Genomic DNA, 13,967 nt, shown 5'->3' with positions numbered 1-13,967 from the left:
AGCTCCTGGACATTCTGCAGTTGGCGACACTCACTTGGGTTGCGCTACCCATTAGTGAAGCATTCCTGGATCCTGCAAATGTGTGGCAAACTCCTGCCATCATTCTGCCAACTTGTAAGGGGGTGGTTAAAAAATAAAATGTTTCCCGAAGGACTGGGAATATTTTGTTTTCCAACCCCCACCTAATTCCTTGGTGGAGGATGCTTGTAAACAAGCATATCTCCTAGGTGGTTCATGGGATTAGAATTCACCTGCTGAACAGGAATACACATATTACTAATTATAAGAACATAAGACTGGCCATACTGGATCAGACCAATGGTCCATCTAGCTCTGTATTCTGTCTTCTGACAGTGACCTGTGCCAGGTGCTTCTCTCTGAACAGGGCAATTTATTGAGTGATCCATTTCCTGTCATCCAGTCTCAGCTTCTGGCAGGTAGAGGTTTAGGGACACCCAGAACATGAGGTTGCGTCCCTGACCATCTTGGCTAATAATCACTGATGGACCTATTCTCCAGGAACTTAACTAAATCTTTTTGAATCCAGTTATACTTTTGGCCTTCACAACATCCCCTGGCAGTGAATTCCAGAGGTTGACTGTGCGTTGTGTGAAGAAGTACTTCCTTTTGTTTGTTTTAAACCTGCTGCCTATTAATTTCATTGGGTTATGTGAAGGGGTTAAATAACATTTCCTTATTCATTTTCTCCACACCATTCATGATTTTGTAGACTTCTGTGATATCCCGAGTTGTCTGTTTTCTAAGATGAACAGTCCCGTCTTTTTAATCTCTCCTGTATGGAAGTTATTCCACACCCCAAATCATTTTTGTTGTTGTTCTCTGTACTTTTTCAGTTCTAATGTATCTGCCATGGATTTCTATAGTGGCATTATGATATTCTCTCTCTCATTATCTCTTTCCCAATTGTTTCTAACATTGTGTTAGCTTTTTTGAGTGTACTGTAGAAGTCTACTGATTTTTATTTCTGAACAGTAGAAGGGAGTCAACTCAAATTACTTATCTTCAGAAACGGAAGAGGTTTCAACCACTGTTGTCACCAGTACTCCCTTGTGCATTTCCACTGAATCGTCTCCACTGTCAACCATCTTGGATTATCTGCTGGATTTTAAAAATAGGGTTTATCATTTATCTCAAAGGTTCATCTCACTGCAATATCAGCTTTTCATTCCCCACCAGAGGGGTTTCTATTTTTGCGCACCCTATGTCTTTCAGATTTATTAAAGGTCTAGGGAATCTTTATCCCCAGGTTACTGTGATTTGGGATTGCAATCTGGTGCTCTACCACCTTATGAGACCTCCATTTGAACTTATGGCAACCTGATCCTTATTTCACTTATCTATGAAGATGGCCTTTATAGTAGCTATTGCATTGGCCTGTAGGGTTGGAGAAACTGGAACCTTGATGGCAGACCCCGCATTTACAATATTTTTCAAAGACAAGGTCTCCCTACAAGCACACCCAAAGTTCTTACCTAAGGTACTGTTGGATTTCCATCTTAACAAGTCTATTCATCAATTGGTACCTTTTCCTGACCCAGATAAATCTGAGTGGGGGACTTCCCTTCATAAACTAGTTGTACAATGAGCACTGGCCTCTTATCTGGATTGAACGAAGCAACGTTGGAAATCACCTATACTTGTCTTCATTGCAGAAAGATCGAAGGGGTCCGTGATTTCTTTACAGGGACTTTCAAGGTGATCTCTGGGTGTACTACCCCTTGCTATGATACGGCTTGTGTTTTGCCACCCCAAAGGATAATACTACCATAGCATTACTCAGAAACATTCCTGTTTCTGAGATATGCAGAGCTGCTAAGTGGACCCCAATGCATGCCTCTTCTGAACACAATGCCTTGGTTCATGCCATCAGATCTGATGCAGTGCTTGGGTCTGCTGTACCGTCTTCAGTCTTGGACTGGATTCTGAAGCCCCGTGCTCCTAGTGAGGATACTGCTTAGGAGTCATCTAATGGAGCACCCATTGGGATGCCACTTGAAGAAGATAAAAAGGTTAATCACCTTGTGCATTAACTGTGGTTTTTGGAGACATTTCCCTATCAGTGCTCCATTCCCGCCCTCCTTCCTCCCCATTTTTTGTTGGACATTTGGATACAGAAGGAAATGAGGGTAGTTCATCCGTGCAGCCCTATACACCCTCAGAGCGCAGCACAAGGTTGTATAGAGCGCATGTGTGGACTGAACGGAAATTGTTAACAGAAAATCTATGATCAAGGGCTTGCGAGGCGCATGCGCACCAGAAGTGGAGCACCCATAAGTGGACATATCTTGAAGAACCATAGTTACTGCACAAGGCGAGTAGCCTTTTCTTTTTCTCTTCTGCAGCTCTGATCAGTAGATGGATATTAGATTTGCATATGTATGGGTTTAAAGGCTTGTTTTGTTTTTTCCTTCTCTTACAGTACCTATCATCCTGAAATACCACACTTGACTTGATGGCTGGAGAGCTCTGTGGAAGCGGCTCTGGGATGATAAAGCTGCTGTGTAATTTAAATGGAAACATATGTATATAACTGAGGTGACTTTTTTCCAAGATGGTGAAAGAGGCAAGTAGCCAGTTCTAACTAGGGCATTCTGAGAACTGCCAAATGACCCTTTTCCACATACATTGATTTATAACAAGGTTGAATGTCCAAACCCTATTTTTTGTTATATTCCAAGAATCCCAGTTTGGAACTAGCTGCTTGCTAATACATTTTATTTGTGTATATATAGTTAAGTAGCAATGAGGTTATTTATAATTTAAACACAGTTTCCTACTGCCAGCTGCCGAAGGTAGGAGCTGGGTTGTTTCACGCAAGTGAAGGAGGAGGAAAGTAGCATTATGTTAAAGGGAGTCTAACCATTCTGTGAATAATTGCAAGGATGTCACTTTCTCATGTTTTTTTAAAAAAAATTAGGTTCTACAAACCAAGAAACTTTCTGTACTGTCATGGAGATGTGCAAGCTAAGTGTTTTCAGTATTGCTGCTTACAGCTGTGACTAAAGACATTCCACTAAACCTATTTTTGACTGTAAGTGTGGAACTCCTGGTGAATCTTTTGTAGCTTTCTGAGGGGGGGGAATGCATCTTGTGATTTGCAGAATGCCAGAGCGTGACAGGAGGCAGCAGAAGAATTGAAAAACATCCTGGTTTGCCTGTCTGTAGTGGGGGGTCTAAGTACTGAAAGTGCTCATAGGTTATCGGGAATCCACAGGAGATCAGCTTTCCACTGTCTTATTACACCAAAGCTAGACTGATGATTTTTAAATATGATCAGTTTGCCCTGATGACTGAAGAACTGCATTAGAAGTGTGCCTGCATTTGTGTTACTTTTAACTTGACTGAAGGAACACAGCGTCCTCTTGGGAACATAGGCTGGGGAACTAGAGATGCTGGGGGCAGTATTGCAACACCCCCAGGTTTTACGAAGGGCTCCGCTCCCAGCCCCGCACCCAGAGCCCCACAACAACCCCCAGCCTTCGTCCCCTTGCCACTGTCCACATCTCCCCCTCTCGAAGCCATGGCCCAGCTCTAGGGAGCAGCGGGGGGGCGGGAACACACATCACTCCCACTCTAAAAGTTCCAGCACCACTGCTTGGAAACATGCGAAGCCTCTTTTAACTGCTCAGTAGGTGACTATCTGTGATTCTCAGAGCTAATGTGCATATTTAGCTTCCCACTTTGGCATCTGTACAGGGTTGCAAAAGTCACAGCCACTCCTCCTCTCCCTAAAAATCTTAAATGTGTGTGTGATGGCAGTGTAGTGTATATGTAGAAAGCTGAATGTAAGAGGGGCTCAGAGGAAACATGCTGGTTCTCCAGCGCCACTGAGAAAGGGCAGCTGTAATATACACAGGGATGTAAATTTGAAAAGGGTAGATTAAAGTCAGCTTCAAAGTGAAGCAATAAGGGCTGTGTGTAGCAGGTGCTGGGACCTGCAGAGCTCAGCCCGCATACAAGAGCTATGTGTTTCCCTCAGTTTTGTCCTTCCACTTCCCTACTGCTGTCAAAGCGATAGATGTGTGTTCTCCCTGCTTCCTGCATTCTAGCTACCCATTGGTAATCACATCAGTTGGACTATCCTATAAACACTCAGAGAACCACTCCAGCAAGAAAAGGATTCTGGCTTTAGCTGAAAGAGCCAGCTATTGCTCCAATGGAGTTTTCATAGCAGAGGACTGAAGCTGTGGAAGACCCTATTGCTTGAATTATGACCATTTTTTTATAATACCTCTTGAGCCTGCAGTTACCCAGGGGCAAACACTGGGCTGCTTTGCTATATCAATTCTCTAACTCCTAAGGTATGTGAGTGTGACAAAAGTTCCTCCTCTACCTTGGTGGGTCCTGCACTTCTTGGCAGATTTGCTCACCTCAGTGATCTTCCCCACAGTCTGGGTCAACTCCTCCTGTGTCTGATCAGGAGTTGGGAGGTTTGGGAGGAAACCAGGCCCACCCTCTACTCCGGGTTCCAGCCCAGGGCCCTGTGGATTGCAACTGTCTATAGTGCCTCCTGTAACAGCTGCAGGACAGCTACAACTCGCTGGGCTGCTTCCCCATGGCCTCCTCCAAACACCTTCTTTATCCTCACCACAGGACCTTCCTCCTCGTGTCTGATAATGCTTGTCCTCCTCAATCCTCCAGCAGTACACTTTCTCACTCTCAGCTTCTTGCTCACACTCCTTCTCCTCTGGCTCCTCCCTGCCTGACTGGGGTGAGCTCCTTTTTAAACCCAGGTGCCCTGATTAGCCTGCCCTGATTGGCTGCAGGTGTTCTAATTAAAGTAGCTATCTCCACTGCCTTCTAGAAAGGTCTTAATTGGCTCCAGGTGCCTTGATTAACCTGGAGCAACTGCCATTTGGTTACCATGGTCCTAGGGATTTGTTTAGCCTGGGGCTAACATACCTGTTTCTCAGTACTTTACTGTAGCCATCTGGCCTTGCCCCATTACAGAGGCTGCCAGACTGCAGTGAGTTTGTGACCAACAGGCTTTCACAGATCCCTGGCGGCTGCCAGGAACTGGTCCTCCAGTATACGTACCATGGAATGCAGAACACTACATGGTCCTTGGCAAAAGCCTGACCCAGCAACCAATGGGCAGGCTGCATTCTGTGTGAGGAAGGTAGGAATGTCAGAAGTCACCAAGCCTGATTTCTGCCCCTACTGTCGTGACAGAAAACCTGCAGTCCTGCTACAAGCTGCTGGGCCGCATCTTGTCCTCCACACGAGTGGTAATAATGCCCAGGATGTTCAAGATCCCTGCTCCTGCTGAGCAACTCGGACTGATAGCAGATGAGTGAGACAAGGTCCTGACTGATGATCTGAAGCTCACGGCAGTTTACTGTAGTCAATGGCACCTTCAGCTGAGCTTTTGCAAGACAGTTTCTAGTATATTTGATTTGCATAATGCAAGCATGAGCCAGGAGTTAAAAGATTTTCTTAAACGGCCCATGCCTGCAGGACAACCCAAACCTGGTTTACCTCCACCTGATCTTGGATCCACTGTTGATGTCCCATAACCACTTGAAGAAGACAGCAGCCAAAGTTAGCACTCAGAACACTGTCTGACTCAACCTGGGATGCGAGCACCTGGACACTTAGAACATCAGCCCTTGCCTTCTGCTCTTCAACACCAGAGTACTGTGCTCCTATCTGGTGTCACTCGTCATACGAGGCTGGTTTCAGTCAGTGTCTTTAAATGGGGTTTCTCTCATGATCCGCGGTGTAGATGTGGTCAACTTCATATCATTGACAAGTGTCCACTTGCTGGCAAGCTACCGACTCTCCACCTGGCTGATGACGATGCTATCAAATGGCTGGGCACCCTGCGCCTACACTGAGAGAATGAGCCATAGGTCAAAAGAAACAACCTATGTGCAATGTGGGCAGGTCATCTTAATATTCAGGGCTATACGTGCTAATTGAGATTGGAGAGCCTGTGAAACAAGTTACGGAAGGGAGGGTTTGAGCAAGTATAGGCAGCCTCTAAGCTTCCCACTCATTAAGGGATGGTTTGTGCCACAGGTGAGTTGGAGGTGTGGTTGGGGCATTTAAAATAGAAATTCTTGCAGACTCCCTCTGAGCTGATCAGTGTGACTGTCAGCTGAGGCACCATTAAGAGTGCTGTCCTCTAAACTGCAGTGCCAGCTGGTCCTGGTCCCTCTGGGAAGGTAGAAAAATGATCGGAGGAAGTCTCATAGCCAATCCTATCCCGACTGGCACATAAGGAGATTTCACTAGCAGATGCCACACCAGTCCTCATTAAGCCTGGGAGAGACTGTTCTATGCCAGTACTGTAGTTTTAGTTGGAGGCACTTTCATAAGCTCCTATTCTCAGGCATTTCACAGCTTCTCCTTCTACCACTCTGAAGACTTGCCCTTCAGGCTGACTTCTCTATCTTGATGTTTCAAAGAGCAGGGCTTGCCAGACAGATGTATCTCTACACACCTAAACAAACAGGAGTGAAAAGGATGCATCATGGAGAAATAAGAGCCAGGAGGTCAAGAATACAGGGGAAGGATTAAAAGTTTCACTTTGCCAGTCTCCCACTATACCATACGTCCGGTGCTAGATTACTATCAGGTGTATTCAATGGTAGTCATAAAATGTGCTGCCTAAAAATAAGAACAGCCTATTAATAGCAAAGATGCTGTCCACTCGCACACAACTCCAGCCTCTACGAGAGAGCAGCTCACTCCCCAAAAGTGATGAAAAACAACATGACATGGTCATGTTACATCTGATCACAAAACCCATTTGCCCAAGTCACACAGACAGAAATGGCTTTTTTAAACTGCCAATCCTGCAAATTTAGCCTGGGATCTGAAAGTCAAGCTGAGGTTTTTCCCCTTTTCATGCATAAACAGTTACAGAGATCCTGGGAGCAGAAAACATGCTTTGAAATGGAAGGAATAAAAAGCTCATGCTTCACAGCTTCAGCCATTCCTTCTAGTAGGGGTTAAGCTGAAAGCTTCCTGAACAAAGAGTATTTTACATCTGCCTTTTGCCAGATTCTCTGAGCTGCTTCTGAAGCATCTGAGATAAAACTGGATTAGATGCACCTTGGGTCTGAGCAATTCCTAAGCTGCATCTGTGCAACTGCAGTGTGTATTCAGTGGGTTTGCATAGGTGTAATCAGGATACAGATATGGGGTGTGTGGGGCAATCTGAATGCAGGTGGCTCAGTGGGGGTCTGGGTGTGGAGGGGCTCTGGATGCACAGGGGCTCGTTGGGGGGGGTCCGAGTGCAGGTTGTTGGGGCTTAGCCGGGGGGTCTGGGTGTGGGAGGCTTGGCAAGCAGTCCAGATGCTGGGGGAGTGAGGTTTGGTGAGGTGGGGTTTTGGGTGCAGCTGGTTGGGGCAGGGGCCTGCTACCACACCCATGGCTGCAGGCATTAGCCAATGGCCCTGCGGTGTACCCAGCAGCCGCAGACCATTACATACAAATCAAAATCACTTTAGAAACACATAAAGGCTGGAAGCAACCACCACAAGCCAAGGAATTAAGTCACAGCTCCCTCCCCAGCGCCCACTGAGGCCCTAGCCAAGTGATCTGCTTTGCTCTAGGCAGGTTGTGATCCCAGCCGTCGTGTTGGCTGGGGGTTGAGTTGTTTCAGCTAAACCTGTTTTGTGTAAGTGCTTGAACTGTTCCCACCAAGTGCAATACAAGCATTCCCACGAAATCACGCCAACCAGTTGTCATGAATAGAAGAGCAGCCGCAGGCAACTGCAGCCCTGCCAGTGCCTGGCTCATGTAGACATAAGCTTGAGCGAGCAGTCAAAGGCAGGCTCTGTGGGTAATGGGTTTGTTCGAAATATGGGCACTGTACACATTTATGCCATTCAGAGGACTCATTGCTGCATCTTGGCTTGTGCTGGGGGAGGAGGGGGATGTGCATTAGCCCTTCAGGCAGCACAGTGCAGAAATACGGTGCCCAGGGCGAAACATAACAGGACTCGACGGTAGCCAGCAAGGTGGTGTGGGCCAGCAGACAGGGCTCAGGAGAGCTAGGTGCTAGTCCCAGCTCTGCTGCCCTCACAAACAAGCCCCAGAACCCACGTGTGATGGTGATGCCCATTCTCTGCCAGGAGCAGCAGGCAGCATCAAGGGGTCCCTTCTGAAAACTAGCCTCTGCGGCCCAAGTCCTCCAAGTGTTTAGGCCCCTAATGTCCAATGATTTCAACAGAGTTAGCAACCTACATATCTTTGAGGAGTGGAGCTTAGGCGACTATAAAAGTTGAGGAAATCAAAGTTAATTGACACTTGAAAACTGAGGGCTTGGTTGATTGATGTCTCTGGCCCATTCAGTCAGACAGGAATAATATCGCCTGCTGGGGTATTTAGCTAAGGCAGCTGTAAAGTGCTGTAAGAACAATTAGGGCAAAACCCAGTTAGTTAATGTTTGGCAGTGGCAGGCCAGAGCCTTATAAACGCTACATCATGTAGCAATCCTACAGGCTCCAACTACTCTGCAGGAGGCTTTGCATTCAAACAGCAGCAATATGAATTTAGGGAAGGGTGGTGCCATAAGAGAAATGCCCAGTGGATTTTTCTATGCAATGCCATCGCACAGTAAAGTGCAAAGGGCGTGTCTTAGGTCTCACCCCCACTCTGAACTTTAGGGTACAAATGTGGGGACCTGCATGGACACTAAGCTTAATTACCAGCTTAGATCTGGTCTCGCTGCCACCACTCTCAAACTAGCTCCCTTTTTTGGATAGTCTTGAGAGACTTCCTCACCAAGTCCCTGGTGAACACCGATCCAACCCCTTGGATCTTAACACAAGGAGAATTTAACCATCAACATACCACTCGACAAGGGAACTGAAAGCGGGTGGAAAGAAGGGTTATCCCGCGTGGAGGAACTGGGACAGTATCAGCAATCCACTCCAATCCTTAGGGATCAGCCAATTCATCAAGCCAGAGTGCCTCAAGTGACATGTCATTTCATTCCTGTCAAATCTTTAACTGCCGACAGCTGAGTTGCCTGTCCATACAAGGGCTGTTCGGAATGTGGACTTGTGCCAATCTGTTGACAATTACCATCCCATCGGTGCTGGGAAGACTTGGCCAACCAGGTGAACGAGCACCAAGAGGGTGGGAATGGCAGCGGCAGCCCAGGCCAAGCAAGCGTCACACACCCCAACACTGTCCTCGAGCCGTCCACCAGGGCCTGTCTGTGTTCTGAGACCGTGACGACAGAGGTGGTGGAACAGATCTTCTATCCCCATGAATGCTAACATTACTCAGCTCGTTGAGTTGGGAAGGCACTAAGGATCCAGTTCCAGAATCAGGCTCGGTGCGCTTGAGCTCTGGGAGCAAGGAGTCGTCTGCTGAGACAGGTCATGCCCTAGCGCTGCAAACCCCCCATCCAACAACTCTAACCCTAGACGTCAGGACACCTCCGAGGCGGGTTCTGAATAGAGCAGACTAGAAGACAGACAGAGTCCTTATCAAGAGGCGACGCCAGAGGCGCTGAAATGAGAGCACACAGAGGCGGCCACCAGATAGGAGCGACTTCACGAGACAGCAAACGCAACGGAGCACGATATCACTCAAGCGGAAACATAGCCGAGAGCCAGTCAAGAGGAGGAACAGAGATGTCCCTCAGCATAAGGGAATAGATCCAGGCTGACGCAGAACACGCAGATGACATGCCTCTCAGGTCTCAAGATAGGGTTGATGAGAAGGCGGAGGCCGGAGGCAGCGCACTGCCTAGTCAGTCAGGCCTGACATAAGGACGTTCCCCATTTGTTGTAGAACAAGGGCGTTATCACAGGAGACTCTTCGGTGGGATCACAAGGAAGACGGCGTCCTCAACAGACAGTTGTAGTTCCAACTAAGTACTGAGGTAAAGTCTTAGCTTAAGCCCAGATCATCCAGTGCCATTCTGGGTGAAACAGAATCAAAGACCGATTGGGGAATGTCCTCCAATGGGAGGGAATGGCAAGGAAGGTTGCTAAATTATGTCTCATCTTGTGGAAGTGTGACCATGAGTGGGAAATCCCAAGAGCCTAGAGTAAAGCCCCTCCGTCAACACCCCATAATTGAATCCAGTTCAGGGAGTAGCTAGCGCATATTCGGGTCTGGGCTCCAAAGATTCTACCCAGAGGAAAACAGGACGATACTGACTTTCATTGAATTGTGTCTACCCGCGACTGGCCACAAGCGCAGGTAGCTCTAAGCAACACCTAGGCGGAAAACATGTCCGTGCACGGCATCATAGCAGACATTTTTGGCCCGCCGTATTCGGACCCTCGGATGCAGTGCGCTTTCGTGATTTCGATGGAAACATTAATTTCCTGAGGAGGGGAACTAATCGAAAAATACCTGGGCCGTAAGGCGCTTCTATGGCGGTGCAATCAGGTGGTGGTGTCCCTCTGCCCCCAACCCTCACCCTTTAACACACATACCAAACCTGGCCTGAGAGGTTAAGAACTTTGGGCGATGGATGGTGTAAGGGCTTCGTAATGGAGCATACCCAGGATTGTGACCTGAGTGTTGGGAAGGCAGTTGCTGTTTTGCCTATAGGGGGCTGCACACACGCCAGGTCAGGTGGTTCACCATTGTGAACTGTGTATGCGCAATGGTGAAGGGGGCCAAGATTACAGCTGTCTATGAGGGGGTGGCAGCAATGAGCATGGGTGAGCACTCTTGCGTAATAACAGCTTAGAACTCTTGCTAAGACTACTCAAAGGACCCTCTCACACCTTTGTTAAGCCCTTGCTTATAAGATACCTAAAGTACCATGTCCAGGAAGAGCTAGAACAGCACGTCCTGGTAGATAAACATTCCAGCAGAACCGGTACCTCAAGTAGGAGACCACAGTTATGGCTGAAAGGCGCTGCAGACTCATAAAATGGATATGCTGGCGTGGACCAGCGACATTCACGTCCCAGAACCGCGCCCTAGGAGCGTTACTTCCATTAGCATGGCCGTTCACTCCAACATAAAGCCTAAGGTAACCATTTAATTCTCTTAAGCCTTTTTATTCCAGAGAATTAAAAGGTTTCCCAGTAGCAGGCCAGGGAAACTACGATGACAGAGTGGCCTGAACGTGTCAGCTAATTGATGGACAACAAGTAATGTGGTATGGAAGTCAATTGATTCTCCTCCGCGACCATTGGACACTGCAGGCTGACAGGCAGATCAAGGAGCTGTGGCACTAGCTTCGCGCCAGTTGCCGTCTAGCTCAACCACCCCAGGATGGACGAACACCGCATATACAGGGCATGTGACACAGGGAAGCCACCTAATTGAGAAGCCCTATCATCCACCAGCTCGGCTCATCGCATGCCCAAAACTGGAGAAAAAATCGGGAGATACCAGCCAATAGTGCTAACAGATGGGTATCCCATCTCGGGCCCTCTAACACGTGCAGGGGCACCTCTAGTGTTCTGGATTCCAAACCCAGATGGGAATACGCTTAGCGTGGACCTACCGTACAGCCCTAAATGCGTGTACGGGGCGGCAGACACTACCAATTGTCCAGGCAGCGAAGGAGGCATCGGGAGAAATTGAGGATGTGCGCAGTTCACCTAGATTACGACTTAACCAGGGGTACGGCGGGTGGAGGGCTAAGATAGCACCTTACTTGATATCGGTTAGATTTGAACACTCTCTGCTCAAGGTAAAGGAGACTCGTCGAGCCAATTCCGTGTCACTCCGACATCTCGGAGCCGGGTGCTGGACTGACATGTGAATTTGCTGCCTTCTGGACTTGGTCTGTCCAAACATTGCGGAGCCTGTGTCCATTTTCTCTTTCCTAGAAGTATTTTGGTGAGAGTGTCGTCTGCCGTTCATCACTCATGGGGATTTTGTAGAATCTGCAGGGGCCTATCTCGCGATGAACGTGGCCATTTTTTCTGATGCGATGGCCTATAACCACCTGGAGAGCCACGAAAAAAGTCTTCGAACGCAGCACGCACCGGCGGACTACGTTAAGGCTAAAAAGTGCAAATAGGCCAAACAGAGGACTGTATTTGATCACCAGGTGTCAAGGAACTAGAACAGAAGGCCGCCTGACAGGCCAAACTGAGTGATGTATAACCCAATAAGGGCCGTATGCCCAAGTCAAAGAATACATGTCCAAGGTGCGTGCTTGCAGCGGGTCGTGACGCGAGGAGCTAGCGGCGATAGGACCAGCGCTACAGTGTCCAGATGCGTGTCTCACACACCTACCAAGAACAAACCTTGAACACACTGAGATAAGACTGATACGAGCGCGGAAGAGTCATGATCTGTATTCGACGTGTCGGAAGGCTTGAACACGAGCCTTAAGAGTGACATCTCCTGTCTGCACCTGTCGCTGGTAGAGGAGGACCTAGAAACGTATGACAAACAATTCACTAGTACAGTTCGGAGAGGCTACACAAGACTGTTAAGAAGGAGGGCGAGTCAGTTTTGAAGAATGTGCAGGAAGTGGCACCGATCAAGCCAGAGCAGTCCCGCTCTGATGCGATGTGTTCACGAGTCATACGAAGAGAAAGCTTGGCTGGAGAGGAAGTACCACTGGTCAACATGATACAGAAGCTAGCGCCATTGTGTAGCCCCTGAAAGCCACGCCCCACGCTCACGTGGAACTTGGGTGAGCAGACGAGTTTGTGGGACTGCTGGAATCTCTACATAGCAATCTAGATGAACCAGTCTAAGATCTGCGGGTCACTCAGTGCCGTGCATCCAGCCTGCGCCAGGGATAACCAAGAGTAACAGAAGCGTACTTTTGCGCTGAAAACGCGGGTAATAGCCTCCCCAAGATTTTGATATTATGAATAGGATAGAATTCTCACACACCGAGTCGCCAGGGGTGACCCGTGAGGACGCAACCTCGCATATCAAGAGATTACAGTTTTAACATCAGCAGAGGCAGATCATTCCACACTGTCGACGAGGGGCCTCCTTCCCCCAGACATTCACACGCGTGGTGATGTACAAGAATCTCAATGCCCTCTCGGATTCGTAAGAACGAAAATAGGATGAAAAAATTCCATTCAGGTGTAGAATATAGTACGAGTAACTAGTAATTGATATAAGAAAGAAAGTAATGTAAGAGAGAAGGTGAAAATAGATCAGTACCTCTGGGTATGAACAGACACAGTACCTTAATCTCCTCAGGATTCGTAAAAGAATTGGTAAACAGTCAGACTGCTTACCAAGGGTTCGTCAAAGAACAGAGCGTAAGATATAATACACTAACACAAGATCGTACCATTTGATAAATCCCTTAATGGCACAAGACAAGTTTTCAAGAAAAGGCACAGTGCAGTGATTCAACCATTTATCCTTCACTTACGAGACTTCTGGACGTAATCTCTGGAGGTGGAGGCGCGGTGCGCCGAATACATACATGTTTATCAAGCTCGGGAAGGAATTAACTGTGCACTGATAACACGCAACCTTTCGCATAACGGCGTTTCACTATAGTGAAAAGCTACTCAGCTCTAGCTCACGAGTCTGTGCGACGTACCCCATGGAAGTGCAACCAGGTGGCAAGACTAATGTTCAAAAGGAAGTTAGAGCTGTGAAGCTGTTCCCCTTTGTTAGTCTAGCCATATTCCAGAGACAAAGATGTGAAAAAGATCAAGGATACTATAACACAACTTCTTATTCTACGAAGCAAGTTGTAAAGCGAGAGTACTGGCTCCCACGGTTTAAGTTTATCATTCGTCTTTGTAACTTCATTAGGCCCATGGACATAGATGGGGAGGCAGCAAAAATTGGCGGTAATCATCTTGATGGGCTTACAGACGTGTTCTTGCAGGGAACATCGCTGGTTGCATGCGATTGTCTGTGAGATAGGCTGCTATTCTGTCTACAGAGGGTGTTTTTCTTACACGTCTTCATTTCTTTAATAAGGAAGCTCTTCTATAACGAATGACTGATTCCTTGTTTTACGAGATTCGCAAGGGGATTGATCGGGACTCACTAGGAATTGGTGGGGAAAGGAGGGG

The 13,967-nt window shown here is 47.7% G+C and overlaps 1 protein-coding gene across 3 annotated transcripts in view; it reads left to right on the top strand.

Moving 5' to 3' along the window:
• Nucleotides 1-13,967, top strand: part of VAMP4 (vesicle associated membrane protein 4) — a 51,573-nt gene that overhangs the window by 35,212 nt on the left and 2,394 nt on the right. Inside the window, exon 8 of one of the 3 annotated variants that reach the window (XM_075067973.1) lies at nucleotides 2,939-3,052. In XM_075067973.1, coding sequence (XP_074924074.1) covers nucleotides 2,939-3,024 — 86 coding nt within the window. In that variant the 3' untranslated portion in view covers nucleotides 3,025-3,052. Of the gene's footprint in view, nucleotides 1-2,440; nucleotides 3,057-13,967 lie in introns of those variants that run through there. The other 2 variants (XM_075067975.1, XM_075067974.1) reach the window with 2 other exon arrangements.

Source organism: Chelonoidis abingdonii, chromosome 7 (genome assembly GCF_003597395.2).
Source record: "Chelonoidis abingdonii isolate Lonesome George chromosome 7, CheloAbing_2.0, whole genome shotgun sequence".
In the NCBI taxonomy this organism is placed as follows: domain Eukaryota; kingdom Metazoa; phylum Chordata; order Testudines; family Testudinidae; genus Chelonoidis; species Chelonoidis abingdonii.
The sequence above is the reverse complement of the archived record's forward strand: the minus strand, read 5'-3'. Positions and strand labels throughout refer to the sequence as shown.